The following is a 25,146-nucleotide window of genomic DNA, read 5'->3' as shown; positions in this document are numbered from 1 at the left end:
ATTTGGTGCAATGAATGCAAACGAGGGATATCCTATTTATAATAGATGAAAAGCCTTCATGAAGTGATGCGTAATATAATATTATATATATATATATATATATATATATAATCTTTTCGATTCAATCTTTTCACTCGATAAAATTTGAATTTCAATTAATTTCTCATTCATCCTAATTGGTAATCGAGAAATAATTATGTTCGCTATGTAGCTCGTTCAAATTATTTTATCGGTTCTGAATGAGTACAAAACTCATTTTTCTAACAAAAATAACATATTTGTTCACTCTTTTGCTTCCAAGATCACAATGGACTATTGTTTTCTCCGGATACGATGGGTAAACCTGTAGCAAACTAAACACAAATTCCTACATCAACGACTGAAGTTTATCACGAACGGAAAAGCCCAATCATTTCACCAACATCCAACATGAATTTTATAGTCACTCTATCAAAAAATACTTTCAAAGCGCTATAATTGGAAATCCGTCGCAAATAGCGACGATTTTTTCAAAACCGTCGCTAAATGTCAAATTTTATTAAAAAAATAACCGGACAGAGGGGCGTTCATAAAATATAAAATATAATTAAACTAATTCAAAACACGTGGGGTCCGCGTGTCAGCAAATCAGCGACGGTTTCTAAAAGCCGTCGCTGTTTTTCAAAAACCGTCGCTAATTGTCCAATTTTTTTTTAAAAATAAACTGACACAGAATTGAACGCCCCATACCCTAACGCCCACTCACAATGAAGAGGGGTGTTAAATGGGTGTTAACACCCATTTAACACCCCATTGTGGGTGCCCTTATAGGCGTAAAGGATCTCATTCCAAGTATCATGCACTCCTGGAAACACACCAATGCACAGAATCTGAATAGCTCGTTGGATCTCTCAGTTGCTCTTCGCTTACATTGTGATAAAACTCTCGAAAAATGGATGGATGAGCATCCCTCCTGTTATCCGACATTTGTATTATATTCAGATACTCGATGTTCAGGCCTCTCGTCGCCAGCCTCCGTATTGCCGATTTGGCTGCGTGCATGAAGCTGCGATTCGTGGTGATTACTGAAAACCCAATGCCCCTCGTCTAGAATAGGCTTATTTGTATCGTAGCAGTTTTGCTCATTGTACCAATCTTTACCCCTGCCATGTTAACGAACCATACTCGACGTACTTAATTAACATATATTAAACAATTACAAAATTTAAATATCTAGCAATTAGCAGATAAACGTACACTCGACGATAAGGTGACAAGCTCACGAAGAACAACTTTGTTTTCGTTTGGACTTTGGTTGATATTAAACTCCAACCAATCTGACCATGTGTTTATTGCCATTTCGTGAAGGGGCGGACTCATTTCTTCCACATCGTTGTAGATCGAATCGGAGCTCTCAAAGGAAGACCATCTGATGTAATGCACGTATCAGATACATGTAAATATTGAATTAAGAAATGTGACTTGTGCTATATTGGTTTCTTGGAATTTACTTACAAGATTGTTATTTTGTGTTGTTGCCACCACATGAATGAGTCAAATACTAGTATATCTGCATCGTTCCAGAGCCTAGCACATTTTTCAATAGCCTTGACTCTAATTACGCGATTATTTTGCTGGTGGACGTGTGGAACATGGCTTTTAGATTCAACTAGAAATGGAGACCGATAAAAACCTATGCTGGCGTTGCATTCCTTCATGTATATTTACCAAGAAAATTGTTTAAACCGGTTATAAATATGAAAAGAACAACAAATTTGTTGACTTCATTTCAAATTATGATTAACGCGAATTGTGTGTTTATACAGTTGGATATTTAATATATTATAAATTTGGAGCAAAAAGGATTCTTTCTTACATTCGCCTCAAGGTTGATTAAATTCCCCATTCTGATGACGGATTTAGATGAGTATGAGCTAAGAGTCGACTCAATCAAGCACAAAGCATTTATGTCCATTAGTTCCTGTTCAAAGAATCGCCCACAAACACAATCCTTTTCCCTATAATATTCTCCAAGAACTTTATGCGATTCAACCTTCAAACATGCATAGAATACAAACACAGTCAAAATACATATTTCGATCTACAAAGTACATATAGTTTGTGGGATAGTTGAAGGTGAGTAAATTATATTTACATATTAAAAATTTTTGAATCGCATTCTTACCGTCAATAATACATGCTAATGCAATGGGGAACGGTATCTCGATCCTAGCGTACAATTGTAATTAGAATCAAATTCATATATTTGATTCCCAGGAACTAATTAAAGTTGGTGCAACTATCAGAAATTAAATGAGTTGTTATATGACAGCAATGGCACTTACGATCCTGTATAATTGTTTATGTGGCACAACAATAGAAAGGTGATGGTAAAAACTATTTATATTTTAAAAAATTTAACCGTTACTACAAATTTTACGCTGACAAGAATTCGATTATGTACATAACACAAAGTATATATATTGTCACAATACATATAAATCTTTTGGCGTGTGATTTTTGCACCGCCAACTCTGATACTTGAGATCCTTTCTTGCATACTTCTCACAAGCAAAATCACCCCCTATGAATAATGAACACTCTCCTCTTTGTGCCGGGTGCCGTTTTGTTATCGTAAACCCATTTACCAGAAAACAAGTTTGCCGCCTTCTTTTTTTGGCCCAATCTTTGTTACGCCCCGAGACTAGGGTTAGTCGACACCGGCGTTATTCAACAATAACATAATTGCTAAACAACAAGCCTCGTAGTACCTTACAATAGTAACTCTTAAAAAGATAAAAATCCGCGGAAGCATTTACAACTTGAATTAAAACTCACAAGAACATATTCTTAATTTAAATTCTTCATGCGTCCACTATCAGTCCAAAAACTGGTGTCTGATTCTTCTTTCTCTATTTCTTCTTCTGATTTATCTGGTAGGGTAGAGTAAGGAGTGAGTATTTTAGGAAATACTCAGCAAAGTGAGGGCCGTTCGAACACAAAATAACAAAATGCATAAAAATTCGAAACACACACCTTTCATAACATGACTCATACCACGTGCACATCATTAACCAGACACTGAGATTCATCTACTTTCAATGGTTTACTGATATCAGTCCCTAATTTTTACTCCTCTAAGGGGGCGAGGCCGTATAACGGTTATGTCCCCCACCGCGTAAGTGTACGTCATGGTTGGGATTCCCACCCATATCGAGTTGAATTGTCACAGTGTCGAAACATTTACTCATGCCAAAAATCGTAACCAGAAGAGGGTAGGAGAAGAATTTGCACTCGACCGAATTTTAAAAAAACGAAAATACATGCACCGAAAATTCAACAATTTAAAACAAGCCCAATTACCTTAATCTTTGAAGAAAAACATGAAGAATTCGAAAATCATAGAAGAATCATGTAACCGACACTTCGAAAACGCAGCAGCACCATCGCCCGAAAAATCAGCAGTCTTGAAAAATTCATTGCGCATTATTGAACCGTTGGATCGGCCTCAAAATTTCACAGTACGTTCAAAATTACGTCAAATATATTATGAACGGTGGAGATCGAGTTTGGAAGTTGTTTTAACCTGCTTATTAACGAAAAACCGTAGGTATACTGTTTCTTGCCTAGAATCGGAGCAGTTTATTTGCGAAGGGTATAAACAAAAAAACTAACCGTTGGATTTTGCCAAAATTTGGATATGTTATTCGAAACATATGGAAGAACATTCTGAACGGTGAATATCGGATTCCGAGTATACGAGCGAGAGAAACGAATTTCTGAACATAGGACAGAATTTTGATGACTCGTGCAGAATTTTTGGATAGAAATTTCGAAAATTGGAGAACAAAAACTCGAAAATTTGATGTGTAAATGAGGTGTAAATTCTGAATGAAAGCTTATCCTATTTATAGAGAGGTGGACTGCTATCCTGATCGTGTATTATCCTTCCATTTGAACTTTTGAATCAAACTTTAAATCTAGGATAATTATCACTATTTTATCCTGTGATCTTGGATAATATTTTGAAATCTAAATATTCATCCATTGGATATTTCAAAATTTAGGGATCATATTATCCTTTGCTTAATCTTTATCCAGGTATATCAAATCTTAGATCTTTATCTGGTAAAAATCTTTCTAACTTTGAATTTATATCTCCAACTTTACCTGCTTATATTCAAATATTCTTTATTTAATTCCTTAGATCATGGTCTATTTATTATCCCAAGTTCAAATATATGCACAATAATATCTTAAATCTTGAGCTCAAAAATATTGTACATGATATAATTATCCACCCAACTTTAGATACACTTGCAAATCTTACATCTTAAATAAAATAATGAAATAGATACCCAAAAATTGAATAATCCTAGCACACTTAAATTACAAAAAATATTATCACGATTATGCAAAAATCTTGGATTTTACATCCCTCTCTCCTTATGGGAAGTTTCGTCCTCGAAACTTGGATTGGCTTGGTCTAGGAAGAGGTACGAGTATTGCTCACGTATTTTCTATTCTAGTTCCCAAGTGACTTCTCTTTCAGTATGATAAGAAAATCATCTATAATTCCTAATATCCCAGTGATTCTTGTCAGACATCTTAATAACAAAAATTTTGACATACTCATAATTTCAATTATACTTGTAACATCAAAACTTTCTTATTATTACTTCTATTACTGCATCCAATGATATGACTTCTATTGAACCATAATTATTAGAATCATTGGTTCTATAAAAACTTATTGTAACCCAATAGTCGCATATCTCATAATCATAATTTGATAAACTATTTGTCTTATGAAAGTGGAAAACCCAAATAAAAACCTTTTGAATCTTATTGTAGCCCAATAATGTAACTCTAACTGAAATCCAAAAATTCAATATCAACTTTTCCATTGAACATTTAATATAAAGACTATTCTCATAATCAATCCAATATAAATCCCAAAAATCATTTCTTAAATTTTATATCAACCATGTAATGCATAAGCTGGATCCCAATTAATATTGTTTCATATCCCAATGCTTGAAGTAACGTAAAATTCTCAAAAGTCAAACTATAATTCAATACGATCAACCTAAAGTAAACCTCAAAAGTATTATCTTAAAAACCAAAATTCCAATTGATTATTTCACATAAAATCTAATCTCAAATTTTCTTTTCCTTTTCTAATACTAAAGCTTAATTTCCCATCAAGACCATGAAACTAGTTTTGCTTAATGATTTCTCAAAGCACGATTGCTTTGATAGTGAGGCTAGAATCATCTTACCCATGTTTTCCGACTTAAAGCGTCAGCTACCTCATTCGCCTTGCCTGGAATGTAGCTTATCGTTACCTCACAAACTTTTAATAATTCAAACCATCGTCTCTACCTCATGTTCAATTCCTTCCGCGTGAACAAATACTCGAGGCTCTGATGGTCATTGAAGATTTCACACTTAGGCATCGTCGTAAAGGTAATGCCTCCTATTCATTAATGCAAAAACAACTGCGGCTAACTCAAGGTCGCAGGTTGGGTAGTTTTGCTTATACAGTTTCAATTTTCTTGATGCAAAAGAAATTACTCTTCCTTCTTGCATGAGCACATATCTTAAAACTTTCTTTGACGCATCTCTGTAATTGAAAAAAAATCATTACCCTCATCAGGTAGCACTACCACCATTGTGGTTGCAAGTTTCTTCTTTTAGGTTTCAAAACATTTCTCACACTCTTTGGTGCAATTGGATTTAGAGTTTTTTTTTGTGAGTTTTATATGCTGTATTGCTATTGAGGGAAGATCTAGGACAAATCCCGATAATAGCTCGCCAATCCTAAGAAGCTTTGAATTTCTGTCATTTTCATTGGTCTTGGCCGGTCTTTGATTGCCTCTACTTTCTTAGGATTCGCAAATACTCATGCCTCACATATTATGTGACCTAAGAAAGTGACGTTCTGTAGCCAAAACTCACCTTTATTGAACTGGAATACAATTCTCTCTCCATTGACCTATGAAAAGTGAGATGGAGATGCTTTTTGTGGTCTTTTTCACTTTATAAGAAAATGAGGATCACCTCAGTGAACACCGCTAAAAAGTTTGTCAAGTAATGGCTTGAACCATTTTTTCGTAAGGCTGTTTTGGGAAAATCTTCAGCCCTGACCTTCAATTGGTAGTAGCATCTTCTCAGGTCGAGCTTGGAAAATATTGTAGCTTTTTTAAGTTGATCGAAAAAAACCGTCTATCATTGGAAGAATATATTTATTCTCGATCGTGATCTTATTGAGTTCTCTATAATCTATACACAATCTCATACTTCTGTCTTCCTTATTCACAAACAGTACTGGAGTTCCTTATGGAGACGTACTCGGTTGAAATTGCTTCTTGTCTAGCAATTCTCGGAGTTATTCTTCTAGCTCATGGAGTTCAGTTGGCGTCACTCAGTATGGTGCTATTGAAATTGGTGCAGCACTGAGAACCACATTGATTTGAACTCAACCTTGTGGTCCGAGAATATCCTGAAAATTCTTCTAGAAAAACGTTCGAGAATTCTCGCATTATTAGGATATCTTCCAGCTTGAGCTCAATTTCTTCATGTACTTTGTTCACCATTGCTAGGTAAACTTCTTTGTCTGATTTTATGGCTTTTCAAGTCTGGGAAGCAGAAAGAACGTATTTCTGTCTCTTGGCATTGTCATGATACCTGATTCCTTCTTGGTTCGCGGTTTGGATTTTGAAATTCTTACTCCAGCAATATGTTATTGCAGTGCTCTTAGATAACCAAATCATCCATATGATGACATCGAAAATCTACCAAAGTACTTGGAATCAAGTCGGCACGGAATATATGCGAATAGATACTGATTTTATTTTATCTTGAAATTATCACAATTATTATCTCAAAACTTAAAACCCATATAAAATCTTGGAACTTAACTCAATATCAATCTATACCCTATTGATTTAAATCCCAAAAATTATAATTCAGTCGTCATAAAATAAAATCTTATTCAACCTTGTACAAATGAAATTAATCCTCAATTAATTCTTTGTTAAATCTTACTTGCACTAAACCTTACTTTCCTCAAAACCATGAGCTTAGAGAGCTCTAACACAAACTATTTTTATTGAATATCTTTCTCCTTGAATCATTCTTAATACCGTAACAAAATTCAAAAATTATTATGTTGTATTTTCCTTAATATCAAACAATATTTCATAACTTATTTTATTTACATAAAGTCGTAATCTACTATTTATCCCAAAATAATATAAATTTTTTTAACCTTAAGATATTGTCCCCCAACTTCATTTTAAACAAGATATTCCAAAATCATACATATTTAAAGTTAACGCTTAGCATTCTTAAGAACCCAAATTAATGTTTACACATTTAACTATTGCCCAAAATCAACTTCCATATTAGAATATCCAAGACTTATTATAACTCTTATCTCAGATTTTCACATACTAGTTTTTTTTCCATAAATAATTTATTGTCCCCAAATCAAATATTTCATCTTAAGTCAGAAGGTTAAGTCAACTCATCTCAGATAGATATAATCCCAACAATATAGGCCAATACTAATTGTTTTCTTAATCTAATTCTGTAAAAATTCGATAAGCACTACAAAAAAACGCGTTAAACGAGATTTTTCGAGAAATTTTCCAAAAATGGAAAGTCTAGAGATAAACATATGGATTGAAATAGTACATCGAGAGGGTTCCAAGGCAGTTGACATAATCAAATTTGGAATTTTCTTCAGAAAGTTATAAGATTACGAAACTTTCCTAAAATGGAAATACGCGATTTCAGATTCCTAAACGAAGGAATTTTGCTTTTTCGGACCATGCCTCACAAACTTGTGAATATTACTCATTCGGTCGTTCCGAAGGAGACTAGATCGGCTCTTTGCAAAAAAAATCTGGCCGAATTTTTTTTCCCACCCGGATTATGAACCTGGCGACTCTGATACAACTTAAATGTCACGCCCCGAGACCAGGGTTAGTCGACACCGGCATTATTCAACAATCACATAATTGCTAAACAACAAGCCTCGTAGTACAGTATAAATCAAAACCAGTTTATATCATAAATACCATAAAAATGGAGTCTTCCTTACAATAGTAACTCTTAAAAAGATAAAAATCTGCGGAAGCGTTTACAACTTGAATTAAAATTTACAAGAACATATTCTTAATTAAAATTCTTCATGCGTCCACTATCAGTCCAAAAACTGGTGTCTGATTCTTCTTTCTCTATTTCTTCTTCTAATTTATCTGGTAGGGTAGAGTAAGGAGTGAGTATTTTAAGAAATACTCAGCAAGTGGGGGCCGTTCGAGCACAAAATAACAAAATGCATAAAAATTCGAAACACACACCTTTCATAACATGACTCATACCACGTGCACATCATTAACCAGACACTGAGATTCATCTACTTTCAATGGTTTACTGATATCAGTCCCTAATTTTTACTCCTCTAAGGGGGCGAGGCCGTATAACGGTTATGTCTCCCCACCGCGTAAGTGTACGTCATGGTTGGGATTCCCATCCTATATCGAGTTGAATTCTCACAGTGTCAAAACATTTACTCATGCCAAAAATCGTAACCAAAATGGGGTAGGAGAAGAATTTGCACTCGACCGAATTTAAAAAAAAAACGAAAATACATGCACCGAAAATTCAACAATTTAAAACAAGCCCACTTAACTTAATCCTTGAAGAAAAACACGAAGAATTCGAAAATCATAGAAGAATCATGTAACCGGCACTTCGAAAACGCAGCAGCACCATCGCCCGAAAAATCAGCAGTCTTGAAAAATTCATTTCGCATTATTGAACTGTTGGATCGGCCTCAAAATTTCACAGTACGTTCAAAATTACGTCAAATATATTATGAACGGTGAAGATCGAGTTTGGAAGTCGTTTTAACCTGCTTATGGACGAAAAACCGTAGGTATGCAGTTTCTCACCTAGAATCGGAGCAGTTTTCTGCGAAGGACTATAAACAAAAAACTAACCGTTGGATTTTGCCGAAATTTGGATATGTTATTCGAAACATATGGAAGAACATTCTGAACGGTGAAGATCGGATTCCGAGTACCCGAACGAGAGAAACGAATTTCTGAACATTGACAGAATTTTGATGACTCGTGTAGAATTTTTAGATAGGAATTTCGAAAATTGGAGAACAAAAACTCAAAAATTTGATGTGTAAATGAGGTGTAAATTCTGAATGAAAGTTTCTCCTATTTATAGGGAGGTGGCTGCTATCCTGATCGTGTATCATACTTGCGTTTGAACTTTTGAATCAAACTTTAAACTTAGGATAATTATCAATATTTTATCCGTGATCTTGGATAATATTTTGAAATATAAATATTCATCCCTTGGTTATTTCAAAATTTAGGGATCATATTATCCTCTGCTTAATCTTTATCCAGGTATATCAAATCTTAGATCTTTATCTGGTAAAAATCTTTCCAACTTTGAATTTATATCTCCAACTTTACCTGCTTATATTCAAATATTCTTTATTTAATTCCTTAGATCGTGGTCTATTTATTATCCCAAATTCAAAATATATGCACAATAATATCTTAAATCTTGAGCTCAAAAATATTGTACATAATATAATTATCCACTCAACTTTAGATACACTTGCAAATCTTACATCTTAAATAAAATAATGAAATAGATACCTAAAAATTGAATAATCCTAGCACACTTAAATTACAAAAAATATTATCACGATTATGCAAAAATATTGGATTTTACAGCTGTACATTTGAAAATTAATATTCCTTGATTTTCGAAAGTTAAATAAACAAAGAAGCAGATCAGTGTATTTTCTGATTAATGTCACTGATATTTATACATGCTTCATGCAGATCATATTAGAATACTTTATAAAAACTACATTTTGCATGCAAACTATGATTAATCATGGAGCTTCTTCACTGGCGAGCGATTTCACATGGTTATAAAATTATTCATTAGTATCTTAGTCAAATATTTACTGGACTTTTATAAGATTATAGATTATTTGTCATGCCACCCTAACATTTCAAATTTTGTGTATGTTTCTTGATATTACATGCATTCTCTGCTATGCAAAAGTGGCTTTAAAATTTAATGGAACTTTATGTTTCAATAAAAAAAAAGAAGAAACCGAGTGTTTTTTCCCAATTATTTAAAGGATCGCTCAACTAAATTCATAAAGTATCAACTTTTCTGTATTTTATGCTGAATAAAAATGAATAAGTCCACTCAATACATAGAACACACGACGAATATCCAATAAATATTGCATATTTTGACAGATATGAACTCAAAAGGAAACAAGTATAAATAAAGGTAAAGTAACTCTATCTTCTTGCGCGTGTGATCAAGCATAACTGATAAAGAATGTCATTATTGAGAAGACGTGCGAGTAAAAGGTTATTTTCAATTGGCTAATCCACTTCTTTAAATTTTAAAAGCGTATGAGATAACAATTAACAAGCGTATATGATATTTATTTAAACTAATTTTTTTATGCACGAAACTTTAATGAGTAGGCTAGGCTATATTTTGTGTTAATTAGGAGTGGTGTATCTCTAAATATATATATATATATATATATATATATATAATTTATCTTAGCATGAGATATTGTTAATTGAAACTTGAAACATGTGTTTAATTATATTCAGAACCGAGATTTTTTTTTATTACAATATTGAGGTAGGGGTGAGAGATGTTTTGGTTTTATATTCATTTTTCCTGAAAGAAAAAATATTTATGTCATTTCATACAAGCAATGGTAAAGTTTCAATGAAAAAGTATTAATTTTATGTTAAAAATATATTTTTTATTGTCAATATTGATAGGGTTGACTCGTCTGACAGATAAAGATTCGTGAGACCGTCTCATAAGAGACACACTCATACATAAATGATCAAACTCTCTAAACCTAAAAGTTTCAAATCATAAATATTAATAGTTCTAAATTCTGATCGTCTAGCTCGGAGAAATCTATGCTACACATAATATGTTTCTCCTACTAAATTATGACCTTCGGATTCTCAGTGCTTCATGAACATGTTAAATATTTTTATTTTGTCAGTGAATCACATTGTACAGTAGAAATTGAAATCTCACATTATATATATATGCTTTTGTGAGGGGAAAAAAAAGGGGAGTTTGAGGGCTTAAAATGTTTTTATAAATAATAAATATAAATAACAAAAACAAATAAATAAAGGAGGAAATTTTAGAGGAAGAAAACGTGTGTGCATTAAACATTTAGTAGGCACAACGCCAATAAAGTCGTGGGCAGACCCAAGCAAGTTGCGCCCCAACTTGCATGCATTAAACACAATATTTCTTAAAAAATATTATATAACATATTCAAATAAATTGTGCATGTATATATGAAATATAAACTATGAAACATATATATTAACAAGTTGGAAAATTCTATTGACTTTTTCATTGTTTCGAACAGCTATCAGATGCCCAACTTGCAGTTTCGTTAACCTGTTTGAATCGATTCCCTTCACCTTTATTTAAATTAATATCGTCTTCCTATTAAAACAATTAAATTATAAACACATGGTTCCTCTTTAGGGAACAATCGTTTTGAATGTTCGTATTTCAAATATATATATTTCAAATTTTTGATCAAATTATGCAAAATGATTGTTTCCTAAAGAAAACCACCAGCCACTCACAGTGCCCTCATCGCATCAAAAAATCGACCATTCAACTGTATGAATTATATCGACAATAACAATAATAATATAATGTCTTGTTTTTCCTTAAACTGTGATCTGATTTTATTAACGACAAATAATATGCAAATTAAACAGAAAAATAATTAAACAAAAAGACATGACAGGCCATTTTCTTGGATGCCATTCAATTAATGGATACCTCCAACTCCAAGAATATTATATTCAAGAACATGAATCCACTAGAAATTACTCAGGCAATTTATATTAATAAAAAATAAAGTTAATATGAAGAAGGGTTACGTCTGGTTGAATTCTCCGCGATCTGAGCTAAGGACTGAAGATTGCATTTAACTATCGTGTCCACAAACAGTCGGGTTTCTTCTACTGTATTACCTTCCGGCACGTCAACAACGTAGGACTCTACGATCACCGTGCCACAGTCGTCAGCAGCCTTATGGAGGGTGGTCACGGAGCGGTAGTTGGCCAGCCGGTGGTCCCCGCCTACCACGCTGAAGCTGATCACATTCCGCTCGTCGTCCAGGATCTCCAGCCGCTCGATGCTGCTGGCAGCGGGAAGCCCGGATATTACACTGATTTTTCGGAGGGTTCCCACGCCGCCGTCTCCGAGGATGACGTGGCAGCTCTTGACGAAATGTTTGTAGGCTTGTGGGTTGTCGAAGCGGCGGACGACTGGCCATACTGCCGATACTGGGGCGGAGATGAGTCGGGTGACGGCGGAGCAGCACTGGTTGGGTCCTGCATCGTGGTCATGGTATCCGGCGACGTGTTCCGGGACCTGGGCTGCGGTGGGCCGGCAGTAAGATTGTTTGCATGCGGCGGTGGGGGCTTGGTTGATTCTTTGGAGTAGAAGGGAAGATTTAGGGAGATCGGAAGGCATTTTTCGTGAAGGGTTTTGATCGATTTTCTGGTTCTATGATCGACGAATGTTTGAGCTAAAGCAAAGAGAGATCGGAAGACGTATTAGAAGTGAATTCAATTGCCAAAGAAATCGGCATTTATTGGCTGGTAATGGCGAGAGCAGAAGCAATAGATATATTTTAGAAGCCATTAAAATAGGATCCACTTGCTCTTTTAAAATTACGAAAACAACCTTGTGTAGTATTGTTTATTTATTTAATATAATTTAATAAATCAAATGGTTTAATGAATGAAATATGCATACATATCCTCTACACTCAATCTTTTCGATCAAATATACGCATATATCAATGTTTAAAAAAAAAAGCATAGAGTAGGTCGACGGTCTTACGAATTTTTATCTGTGAGACGTGTCAATCTTACAGATATTCACAATAAAAAGTAATACTTTTAGCATTAAAAGTAATATTTTTTCGTGGATGATCCAAATAAGAGATCCGTCTCACAATATACGATCCATGAGACCGTCCCACACAAATTTTTACCAAAAAATTAGCAGCTCAAATGTAGGGTTTTGAAAAGTGTTATGTTGTACACATATGTCTATCAAGGACACATTAGGATATAAATATTCGTTTACATTTAATGAATATACAATCTCCTAATAATATATAGATCGACTCCCGACCACATTGCTTAGCTAGTTGGCTTGAGATTCCCAAACTCCCAAGTTGGTGTTAAAGCCGATTGGCCATGCCCACGACTTACTTGGCTTACACACTTAGCACATTTGAAAATTGGAAACCGTTCGTGTTCGTGTATCTTCTTATGACTTTATATAGATAAATTTGGAACAAGTCCCCAAAAAGTGGTAAAATCCTTGTACCATCATTTAGAAAAAAGAGACGTGTTCAACTAAATGTTAAGCTAAAACTAAAATAAAAAAATTGCACATAATTCAAAAATACACTTTCACATAATGATGCGTGGCTATTATTATTTGTCACAAGCGGCGGAAATTAATTATAAATTTAATGCATGATCAACTTGGCTGAGAAGACGAGATCGGTTGCAATTTGTCCTCCTTTGTCATTTCTCACTTATTTTTCTTTCCTTTCGTTGTTTTTTTAAAACAATAATTTATTTTATATGTGTGCGAGGAGATCGCATTTAATCGTGGTGTGGGATTCGATCATGCCAATCTAGTCTCTGATATACAATCTCAACTAAATATTTTTTTATTTATTTCAAATAAATTCATTGCAAGACAGATATCAAATTGTAGATATATGTTGCGTGAAACAATCAAGGGGTTGTGCCATGCCTAAATGAGCGTGATATATTTTTCAAGGTGTGATAATTGTGTTAATCCATGCCTAAGGGTGGCGAGATTTGATGATAAATTTTAAGTTGAACGAATTTTGTTATTATTATTATTATTACATGTGTGCACAACAATTATTCAACAAAAAACTAAGGTTTTACTTTTTAAAAAAAATAATTGTAGAATTCAAATTCCTGGATTTTAAATCAATTTGATTGCATCGATGAATGTGTATTATGCGGATTTCAAATATACCTATACAAAAAACTCTTATCAGAAAATCTCATATGTTATTTTGTGACATAGATATCCTATCATATACGACTTATGAAGTCAAAATATTATATTACATGTCAAAAGCATTATTTTTCACTCTATGTATGAGTCTGATCAATTTGTCTCATGTAGATAGATTTGAGAAACCGTTTTGTTGGAACATTTCATGTTCGAAATCTTGATTTTGATGTTAACAAAACTTGTTATTTTATTTCTAATGAATTTACCTAAGTGGGAAAAAACTGAAACTGATCAGGATTCGAACTGATCAGTTATCGAGCCAAAACTCCAAACTGAACCAGTTCAATTGAAATATCAAAAGACCAGTTCAACTGATTGCCCAGCTGATAGACCGTTCAACAGAAGAATTTCAGAAGTCTGGCCAGCTGATTAAGAGCTCAACTGAATGAGAGCCCAGCTCACCAGTTCAACTGAAGCAGCGAAATCAGTTTAGCTGATGAGCCAACTGATTTCACCAAACCATTTAAAATCAGTTCAACTGACCAGTTCAGAACATCAGTTAGAAGTCGACCAGTTTGCAGAACACAACAAGCTTATCTAAGTGGAATTCAGCTGTGCACAACGCTATAAAAGCAATTGTACGATCAAAGTACAATAGTGAATCTTGCAGCAGAGCTTAAAGCCAAGAACGAATTCAAACTGCAACGAACATATTTGATGAGTCTTGGTGTACAATCACATCACCTCTATAAATATAAGATCAAGACCATCAACAAACAACGGTGTGAAATCAACAGAGAAGGGCACGCATAATGCACATCAGCTTACAAGAAGCAATCAGTCCAGATTTGAGAGAACACTTCAAAGTGTTATCAGCTCAGTTTAGGAGAATTTTTCTCTCTCAGTGTGTGAGAACACTTTCGTGTTGTAATCGTATCAGTTCTCACACACACAGTCACTCACATATACAGAGAGTTGAACTTATTGAATAGCTGAATGAGTCTTGCACAAAGACGTAAAACTTGTGTAGGTAGTCTTTGACACATAGACGTTAAACAAGTGTTGGCTGGAAGGTGCTGCCTTCAGTCTAGGCTAGAAGTTCAGTTAGGCAGTAGGATAAGTCCTAAGCTGAGTGGGTTTATACAAGGTGTTGTATAAATCAAAGTCTTCTAGTGGAACCTACCCAATGTGGTAGAAAGGGTGACGTAGGAACAGTTGAAATATCTGAACATCCGTAAACATATCTTGTGTACTTAACTGTTTAATTATTATTTCAAACTGATTTGATCAGTTCGAGCTGTTATCAGTTCAGTTCTCACCATAACTGAACTGATATATGCAAAAACTGATCCCCTTTATATTAATTAATCAGTTTACATTAGTTAAAAGCTTTATTCTGATTAGCTTTCTTAACGAATGATTATTTCGAGTATTTTCCGCTTTGTTTAAAACCAAACTCGATCTAATTCATCGGTGTTTACATTTTTATAACACGAGTTATTGCAGCTAATTGAGAATATTGTATTTAAAGCATCCTCGCAGATACCAGAACCGATTCATCACGTCTCACAAAAATCCTACTCATAGATGTAATGTTAATCCATAATGCAATATTAATTATGATGAAGATTGTCATTTCAATTTCGTGGTTCGACTAAATAACCAACCCTTAATCAATACAGAAAAGTAGGTTTGCCCGTTATGCACACATTAAATTTTAATATAAATTATTATATATAAAAAAAATTCTATTAAAATGTTCGATCTCACATATCTTTATTCGTGAAACAAATCAATATTGATTATAGTTATAATAAAAAATAATATTTTTAAATGATTGACTTTAATAGAAGATTTGTGTTAAAATTACGTTAGAAATTTTTTCCTAATCTAATTTGGAGTTTGAATTTTATTTAGTTATACATTCTCATAAAAATACAAATAAAAATAATATATTTTTTGGAAAAAAAGTAAATATTTTATAGAGACCAAATAAATTATTATGTGGTCTATTATTCAATAATACAGTGTCAATAGTAAAAAAAATTAATTCATTTGACTACATTATTAAAGACTTTTTGATTATATTAATTTGAAAATTTATTATATTCTCGAAGAGTTTGGATAACAGTTAACTGATATTATTAATAATATAATTAATTAAATAATATGTATAATTGAGGTACTTCAACTTCGATGGTTCCATACTGAATAGTCGTAAAGACTTGGGGTGTAGAAAAGTCGCAGAATTCTCGAAGAAGATAACGGAGTTCTATTTCTCGCTTTGAAATTAGGGCTCGGAGGGAGTTTATCTTCGAACTTTGAGAATATTTGTAGTTTCTCTGCACGAATTGATATTAGTAAATGGATCAAATATTGAATAAGGTGGGGGCTTACTGGTTGGGTCAAAAGGCGAACAAGGAGATTGGCTCAGTTGGCGACGATATTAATGTAAGACTTTGGATTATTGTTAAGTTCATGGATTTTCACTTTCATTTCTCATTTGTCTGCTGAAATTTGGTTTGTTTGGCTTTCGTGTGTGCTGAATTTGATGTTTACTTTTGATACCGTAGATGTCAATTGTTTAATGCTGTGCAGTTATTCATATTGAAGTTTTAGCTAAACTTCTGTTTTTCGTGATTTTGTTAGTTTTAGGAATGTTAATAATTGATCCGGATTATCGAGTGTCGAATTATGATCTTGCTAATAATAGGTATATGTCAATTATGATCTTGTTTTTGAGTTTCAGACAATGATTTGTATCAGCGTCCTTGCGATCTTTTTGTATAATTATCATGTGGTACTTTCCCAAAGCATCGGCTCTTGGACGAACCAATAATTTGTCATCCGTGTGAAAATTCACTGAAGTTTTCCATTTACTCATGAGTATCTATGATACCAAGGAATTGCTCTTTGCTTACATAATGACATAGTCATATTTAATGAATCTGCTGAGTGATGGTATAGTGCATTATCAGAAAGTTTCATGTGATTCATGGAATCTGATACCTGAAAAGATGGCTGGCATCAACAAATCATGTCAAAATTTCCGTGCGAAGTTGAACCGAAAACGTATCGCAACTCTTCAGTCGAGAAGAACCGTGGAAAACATTTTTGGTCTCAACTTTGCTGTGCTTCTCTGTGAAGTTTTGAAAGTATATATTCAGATTTCCTTTGTATTTGCTCTTGAAATTCCAATTGAAAATTGAATAATTAAACAAATTTACTCGTGAAATGTAATCTTTAATATACTAACGTTGGTTGAAAGTTCATATTTCTAACATTTTTGATTGAAGCAATTGTGTTGACAGTATTTTTTAGAAGACTTTTTGGTGTTTATTTGAGCTTTATTCTGACAATGATGTTTGAAAATCACAAGTGACTGTTGAAAATTCTTTAATACAAATAATTTTTTGTCGAAACTTGTGGAAGATGTGGAATCATAAAGCTGGTAGCTCCAAATGGAAACACTGATACTGGCCTTAGCTCAAGTTTCAGACAATAGCTTTACTGGTCTCATGGTTATCTTTGATCTCTTTTCTTGTTTCCAAGCTATACAATGAAAAGAACATTTAATAACTCAGTTGTTTGAAGAGCTCTGTGAGCTTTCATTATATGTTTTGCTGTAAGCACAGTTCTTTTTAAATTTCTTAGAATTATCTTTTAAAGAGTGAGATGTCTGTATTTTGGCTTCACACTTACCTTTGTTTTATTTTGTCAGTCATTGTCAAGCAGTATTGAAGGGGGAGCCAAGTGGTTGGTTAACAAGATGAAAGGTTAATGTTTATCTTCCTAAGTTTCTTCTGAGTTCCTACTTTTTTTTATATATGGGGGTAGGGATTTTGGACGAATAAAGGAGTTCACTCGGCCTTTTGTGTATTAATTCTTTTATGGAAGCTTAAAACAGCTTGACATCTGATTGTTGTGATGGCTATGTACTCAACTGCATTAACATGAGATGGTGTCATGAAGTTTGCACATGTTCCTGGCCTAGTGGATTTCCTACTTAACCTTTTTCTACTAATGTACCCCCCTTGAAGTTTCCTGTGCTGGTTTTTATACCGTAGATTATAAATTGTGAAACTTGTCTGAACCAGGAAAAATGCAAAAGCCGTTGCCTGAGCTCCTCAAGGAGTATGATCTTGCAATAGGCATCTTCCCACGTGATTCGACCCATTATGAGTTCAACGAGGAGACTAGAAAGCTTACTGTTTACATTCCTTCAGTCTGTGAAGTGGGTTACAGAGATTCATCCGTGCTGCGTTTCTCAGACATTGTAACTGGTTATTTGGAGAAAGGCAAGTTGTCTGATATTGACGGCATCAAGACTAAAGTGATGGTGTGGGTCAAAGTGACATGTATTTCATCTCAGAATGCAAAGCTCTATTTCACCGCTGGTATGAAAAAATCTCGAAACAGAGATGCTTACGAGGTTCTTAGAGATGGCATAAGCGTGGAAAAATTCTAAGATGGTTATTTGATGAAATGCCTTTTTAAATTTTGAATCGTTTTTTTATTTCTCGAGTACTGGTGTAATTTGACTCGTCGAATCATTGTGTTCAATAATAATCTGTGAATGTTGGGGCTGATAGTCGAGGCATTTGCTCCTAATATGATTTACTAGGAATTCTTTTGAGATTATTGTTAAATGTGGTCAATTATTGGAAAGTCCTATCATCTGAGTGCCCCTGTTCCATATTCCGTATCCAATACACAAAGTGCAGTATAGAATAGTCCTCGTAATATATTGGACATATGTTCAAACTTAAATTAATTGTTGCATCGCCTGTCTAAATGGGGCTATTGTTTCATTCGGTTCCTTTTCGCAATTTCGATTCCAGTATTGTTGGTCAAGATCGTTGTCACATAAACTTGTTAAATTTTTACATGTTTTTTGTTTCCAAATTTAAGAAAATAGAAAGAAAAATTCAAAATTTCTCTCTTGAATCCATACAAATTTGGTGAAGGTCCAACTACATGTTCCAGCCAATAACTAATAAAAATGAAATTGAAAACTTGAAAATAAAGATGGCACTGAATACAAAATAAAAGACGATGCAAGATAAATCAGAAAGAACGTAGCGAAAACAAAATTAAATCTTGATCAAGTGAAATTAACCATTACCATCGATTGCTTTCATCATTTTTATCCTTCAAAAAATAATTTGAATTGAAGAAAGAATTAATAACAACGATCGAAAGGAAGAGTAAAAAAAATAAAAATAAAAATAAAAATTGTGGGGATTGTAGATCTCAGACATCCAAGGAAGGATAAAGGCAGCATTAGCTCTCAAGCCCGGCGAAGGCGAGAGCTCTTAGGCGGCCACTGCGAATGTTTTGAGAAACAAGCCTTTCCATATATCATCATGGATCCCACCACTAATCCAATTAAAAACAAAAGAAGAGAAGAGAAAATTAATAAACATATATAACGTAAAAAAAAACACAAAGATGATATGAGGAAGGTGAGGCTGGAGCCTTGGGATGGGATTGCAGCGGAGAAGACCCCAATTTATAGAGCGACTAATGTTGAAATTAGGGTTAGGGTTTCCGGAATCTGACGACGGAGAATTTTGGGTAACAAATTAAATTGTTTAAAATAACTTTGTTATTTCAAGCTCCACGTACGCTTGGGTGTTTATAAATTTAAATTAAATTTAAATGATAAAGCAAACATAATAATAATGATAATAAATCATGTAAAATAAAATTTTAATAATAATAATAGTGTTAATATTTTTAAAAATAACAAAGTTAACAAAAAATAATAAATAATAATAAACTGTGAAATCTGGTTAAACCGAAATGACGGGTATAATCAATTTAATTCGAAAAATTTGGTTTGAGTAATTTGAAAGTCCGATTTTATTTTTAAAATCATTAAAATTAGTTTATTCAGTTTAATTTTATTATTTTTTTTATAAAATATCGATTCAATCGAGTAATCGAGTTTTTTAAAAAACATTTATATTTAATAATTTATTATATTTTTTTAAAACAAAATTCTCATCTGCAAAATAAATTGAACTTTTTTAATGAACGAAAATATTGAAAAAAAAATGTTAAATTCTATTTAGAAACTTGATTCATTCGGTTTTAGCTATATTTTATAAAAATAATAACAATAATAATTAACATTAGACCAAATAAACCGATTATAATACGATTTTTTACAAGAAAATTCAGAATTTCGAAATAATTAACATTATTACCACTATTATTTTATTTTACATGATTTATAAGTATTCTTAATATTAATACTATTTGGTTTTTTATTTAAATAATGTAAAAACAATTATATTTATCAAAACGCACATAAAACACTCTTTAACATTTTATAAGAAAACTTAGGGCCGAGGTTTCGTGAAAAAACACGCAGAAGGTGGGGGTCTCAAACCTTTGGAGTTGTGGAAAAAAGTACAAAGTATTACTGCTTCCGTCACATAATCTCTTCCTCAGGTAGATAATTAGAGCATAATCTCGTCACTTCTCAAATTTGAACCAAACTCCAAAATAGAATCATTCAAGCAACAAAACTTTTCAAACTGAAGATAAATAAGTCAAAACTCAAACGGAACATCTTGAATTCTTCGAAAAGTCTCTATACCGGACAAATGAAGGCAATCTGCAAGTACAGGTCCGGTCCTGCCGGATAATCAAAACTACCTTAAAAAGACTCCATAAAGCTTTTTAAGCTGTTGCAGCAGACTGAGCAGCAATCCTCTTCCTGGCCTCCTCAATGATAGACAACTTGATACCTTTACCCTTTGGAAGAGACACCCAAGGCTTTGTTCCCTTCCCAATTGTGAAAACATTGCCCAGTCGAGTAGCAAATTCGTGCCCTGTAGAATCTTGAACGTGAATAGTCTCAAAACTTCCCTTGTGCTTCTCACGGTTCTTGATTACTCCAACTCGTCCTCTGTTCCTACCACCAGTCACCATCACAACGTTCCCAACATCAAACTTGATGAAATCAACGATTTTGCAGGTCTCAAGGTCAAGTTTGATGGTGTCGTTGGCCTTGATCAGAGGATCTGGATATCGAATTGTCCTTCCATCATATGTGTTGAGGTAAGGAATACCTTTCTTCCCAAATTGAACTGAACGAACTTTACAAAGCTTAAACTGCAGGGCGATAATAAGGACATGGTAAAATCTTTTATACTGTACACAAAACATACACTACAAAGGCAAAAATTCATGTCCAACTAAAAAATTGAGACTTCGTATTGGAACATTTGTTTGTGTTCCATCTCACCACTACGTTAATCTTGAAACTACAAAATACAACTCCCAACCAAGTAATAAAAATCGTTTCTTCTGGTTTTGTGTTCTCTGCACTTATATACCAACATCAATCAATCTAATTTGTGGGTGAAGTGTGGAAGCTTGGATTCCATCAATAATAGAAAGCTGACTAGCATTTAGATACAAGTACGGATAAATTCACGTAACATCTTGTCATAATATATCAACTTAAGTACAACAAACTAAAACTAAAGAAAGAAAAAGAGTGACCTTGGCCTCCTCATCCCGTATAGAGTGAAGACGGAATCGACCCTTGGTGTCATACATCAAGCGGAAATTTTCATTGGTCTTTGGAATAGAGACAACATCTAGAGAAAGTGATCAAAGAAAACATAGAACGTTAGTTGATTAACATATCTACATAAAGCAAAAACAGTCGAATTATCAGCCAAGGTAAATATATATCCATTCAAGGGCGAAACCGCATTTCTATAAGAAATGAAATGAAAAATGCACGGGCACTGCATAGGCAATTCAAATATTCCGATTAGATAAACTCCAAATTTGTCGAGCACTGGGATACATAGGCCACTAAAATATTTGAAGTGCAGAACAGAGAGCATACCCATGAACCCAGAAGGATACGTCTTATCAGTCCTGACCTTCCCATCAACGAGGACATGGCGTTGCATCAGAATGGCAATGACCTCACGATAAGTGAGTGCATATTTTAGTCTATTCCTTATGATAAGAATCAAGGGCAAGCATTCTCTGGATTTGTGAGGTCCAGATGATGGTTTGGGCGCCTGAGTACATATGCTTAAAATTAAAATCAACCATAAACACAGATATACATGCATTTTCCGGGAAATGGTTAAAAGATAGAGAGCCAAGGGACAAAAAGGACAACGTGTTATAACTCAAAAAACAAATGGGAACAGTTAACTTACAAAAGCACCACCAAGCTTGTCCAACATCCAGTGCTTTGGGGCATTGAGCCTCTTCAAGTGTTTCTTCAAACCTCTGGCCTGTAATCAATCCAATAGCAACAATAAAAGAGTGCCTTCAATTATAATTTTTTTTATTACAGTACACAGAAAGTTTTAAAAAAAAAAACGCACCAAAGATGGCCTTCATTTCATAGTGGAACAAAAAATATAATCGAAGAAAAAATAAGACACCATTTCATTCACATACAAACAGCAGCAACAAAATTCTTTACAACCCAGCTACTTTACCTCGCGACATGAGGAAATTCAATACATCTCCCAGTAAATTTAAATTACACATTTTGCAACAAAAATGTTACAGTTCATCACCCACGATGCTCAAACCGATTTTCATCGCCATGGGCAATCGAAGCGTTACTCAGGGCTGTTTTACGATTCATTAAACATGGAATTCCGCCTTACAATTGCTAAATGACACACGAAAAGGACTCCATACATTAAACCACCAAGTTTCTGTATTGCACGATAAACATTCACATAAAATTTTCAAAAATCGAGATCCACAACGTGTAGCTCAAAATCTGTAAAGCACAGTCCAAAATGCAGCTTCAACAGAAGTGCTGATTTTCTCAACTCAATATCAACGAAAATACACAGAGTACGTAATAATCAAAATATAACATCATCCTCACACACAACTTTGCCGAAAATACGATAAATACTATTTGATTCGTTGATATAACTGACCATATCGGTGATAGCTGTGGCAATCTGCTGCGCCGCCGGGCTCTCCTAACTTCAATTCTCCTTCGATTCCTGTTACGAAAGCTAAAATCTTGAAACCTAGTTCTCTAATTATATGTGGGCCGAAAGCCCTTGTGCGGAGGGTACTTCGGGAGTTTCATTTCACATTTGCTTCACTCGAGTCGGGTTACGTGTTGGGATCCGAATTGATTGTTTCTTCTTCTCAATACCCCCTAAGTGGGATATCCGAATATTTCGGATCAGGATCGGGTTTGTCCCAATTTTAAATTATAAAAAATTTCCTAAAATTATTTATATCAACAGCCTCTATTTTTTTTAGTATGTTTATTTATTTATTGTGATAATCGATCTTGAATCGTAGAGTATCATGAAAAAACTACAAATGGAATAATTATTGTTTTTTGTAACAATATTTAACAAGCTCAAGTCCAATACATGGTAAAAACTTGTATGAGACGATCTCACAGGTCGTAGTTTGTGAGACGGATCTCTTATTTGGATCATCCATGAAAAAGTATTACTTTTAATGCTAAGAGTATTAATTTTTATTGTAAATATCGGTAAGCTTGATCCGTTTCACAAATAAATATTCGTAAGATCTTCTCATAAGAGACCTACTTCCAATACATTATAGGTTTTGAGAGAAGATCGGATACATGGTCAGGTTACTCGAGTAATTTTTCTATCAAAAACTTATCCCACTTTAATTAATCGGGTTCAGTATTGATCAAAACCGATTAATTATTTGAAATACCCAACTGAGGTTAATTGACTATGGTTGGATAGGTCGGGAACCCGAGATCTGTTTAGGAATGACAACGTGGCGGATCTGGAGACGAGTTTGGTCAAACCCGAGACATGTCCCACCGAGTCAGATCCGGATTGAACCCGCTGGACCAAACTCTTTTTTTTTTTTTTGGCTTTGGGAATTGTTAAAGTGAATGTAGATGCTGCAGTCGGTGCCTCAAAATCTTCTTTGCTGTGGGAATTGTGGACCGAGATAGCAAAAAGTCATGTTGAACAGACCGCTGCTCCGAAACTCAATTAGCTAGATTCTTTAAAATTCACAAACTTCAATCGATCTTCTGTTTAAAAGAAAAGCTCAAACGAAATTAAACAAATAAATTAAGACCATGTGTTTTGTAATCTGCCTTGTTTTTCCGTATCAGGTTATATACTTATATCCAAACATTCAACACAAATATGTATTTTAACCGACGGATTTGTAATGGAACAAGAAACCTAATTGCAAAAACTCCCCTCCCCTGGTTGTTTCAATGAAAACAGTGGATTATAATACTTTGAGAGACACTACTCTGGAAATGCATCGCATTGCTTTATACCAATCCACGAATTCTTGGGGTAAACTACAGAAACACTGATTTGTTGCCTTAAAAAACATGGCAGCCTTTGGTTGCAGCCATACATGTACATTAGCTAGCTACTCATGAACTACTGAATGAATCAAGATCGAGGCCTCGTCATTCGATGGAGCTGCCACCACAATGTCCGACGCAGCCGGCAAGTGAGAGACGAGATCATCCATCAAGCCCGAGCCAAAGCCGCCGCCTTCTTCTGACGGAGATTTTTCATTTTCTTCAAATTTCCCATCTTTTTCTTCTTGTTTTTGACTTGTTTCTTCCGTTTCCCTGACGTCCCTTGTCTTCCTCTTCGGCGCTATTTTTCGAAACAAAAGCGGAAATCAAATCGCCTATCACCCCACCTCTTGCATGATGCTGCTCTTGTTCTTCGTCCCCGAATAAATCGAGGAGATCTTCAACACCATCTTCCATTCTTGATTACTGTTTCCGCTTTCTAGTGTAGCAGTACTTATAGAGGGGACATATATTGGCGGTGCTTTGAAAAGAGTTCCACGTACTATTTTATCTCATTTATTCCGTTGCACCCAATGAAGAGCATACATCTGTATCACTCTTACATGGATGAAGGATATCTCAAAGGTCGGTTACTCGATATATGTGAATTTAATTTTATATATTATCTTTCTATATATTTATATTTACATATATGTCTGGATTTGTGATACCAATAGTCC

At 34.1% G+C, this 25,146-nt stretch overlaps 4 protein-coding genes, 2 non-coding genes and 1 pseudogene across 6 annotated transcripts; 1 reads left to right on the top strand and 6 right to left on the bottom strand.

The window, feature by feature from the left end:
* Positions 1-955: 955 nt before the first annotated feature.
* On the bottom strand, positions 956-5,438 carry LOC142537166 (protein trichome birefringence-like 34; annotated as a pseudogene).
* A 6,332-nt stretch (positions 5,439-11,770) lies between these two features.
* Positions 11,771-12,745, bottom strand: LOC142537287 (abscisic acid receptor PYL4-like). Its single transcript, XM_075642832.1, has one exon. The coding sequence runs from the start codon at positions 12,583-12,585 to the stop codon at positions 11,968-11,970; it is 618 nt and encodes a 205-aa protein (XP_075498947.1). The 5' UTR covers positions 12,586-12,745; the 3' UTR covers positions 11,771-11,967.
* A 3,567-nt stretch (positions 12,746-16,312) lies between these two features.
* Positions 16,313-18,762, top strand: LOC142525904 (uncharacterized protein At5g01610-like). Its single transcript, XM_075630192.1, has 3 exons — positions 16,313-16,578; positions 17,849-17,903; positions 18,225-18,762. The coding sequence occupies exons 1-3, from the start codon at positions 16,492-16,494 to the stop codon at positions 18,593-18,595; spliced, it is 513 nt and encodes a 170-aa protein (XP_075486307.1). The 5' UTR covers positions 16,313-16,491; the 3' UTR covers positions 18,596-18,762.
* A 425-nt stretch (positions 18,763-19,187) lies between these two features.
* LOC142538176 (small nucleolar RNA R32/R81/Z41) lies at positions 19,188-19,279 on the bottom strand. Its single transcript, XR_012818713.1, has one exon. It is a non-coding gene; the product is annotated as a small nucleolar RNA R32/R81/Z41 (small nucleolar RNA).
* A 97-nt stretch (positions 19,280-19,376) lies between these two features.
* Positions 19,377-19,500, bottom strand: LOC142538111 (small nucleolar RNA SNORD14). The gene has a single exon (XR_012818651.1). It is a non-coding gene; the product is annotated as a small nucleolar RNA SNORD14 (small nucleolar RNA).
* Positions 19,501-20,594: 1,094 nt separating this feature from the next.
* Positions 20,595-23,228, bottom strand: LOC142525898 (small ribosomal subunit protein eS4x-like). The gene is made up of 5 exons (XM_075630187.1): positions 23,073-23,228; positions 22,326-22,403; positions 22,001-22,181; positions 21,646-21,743; positions 20,595-21,252 (listed from the first exon to the last, which is right to left on the bottom strand). The coding sequence occupies exons 1-5, from the start codon at positions 23,073-23,075 to the stop codon at positions 20,818-20,820; spliced, it is 795 nt and encodes a 264-aa protein (XP_075486302.1). The 5' UTR covers positions 23,076-23,228; the 3' UTR covers positions 20,595-20,817.
* Positions 23,229-24,314: 1,086 nt separating this feature from the next.
* Positions 24,315-25,120, bottom strand: LOC142537286 (uncharacterized). The gene is made up of 2 exons (XM_075642831.1): positions 24,745-25,120; positions 24,315-24,710 (listed from the first exon to the last, which is right to left on the bottom strand). Exons 1-2 carry the CDS (start codon positions 24,881-24,883, stop codon positions 24,532-24,534), a joined length of 318 nt encoding a protein of 105 aa, XP_075498946.1. The 5' UTR covers positions 24,884-25,120; the 3' UTR covers positions 24,315-24,531.
* Between the last annotated feature and the right edge of the window lie 26 nt (positions 25,121-25,146).

Source organism: Primulina tabacum, chromosome 2, assembly GCF_025594145.1.
Source record: "Primulina tabacum isolate GXHZ01 chromosome 2, ASM2559414v2, whole genome shotgun sequence".
Classification (NCBI taxonomy): domain Eukaryota; kingdom Viridiplantae; phylum Streptophyta; class Magnoliopsida; order Lamiales; family Gesneriaceae; genus Primulina; species Primulina tabacum.
This window is presented reverse-complemented; position numbering and strand designations above follow the sequence as displayed.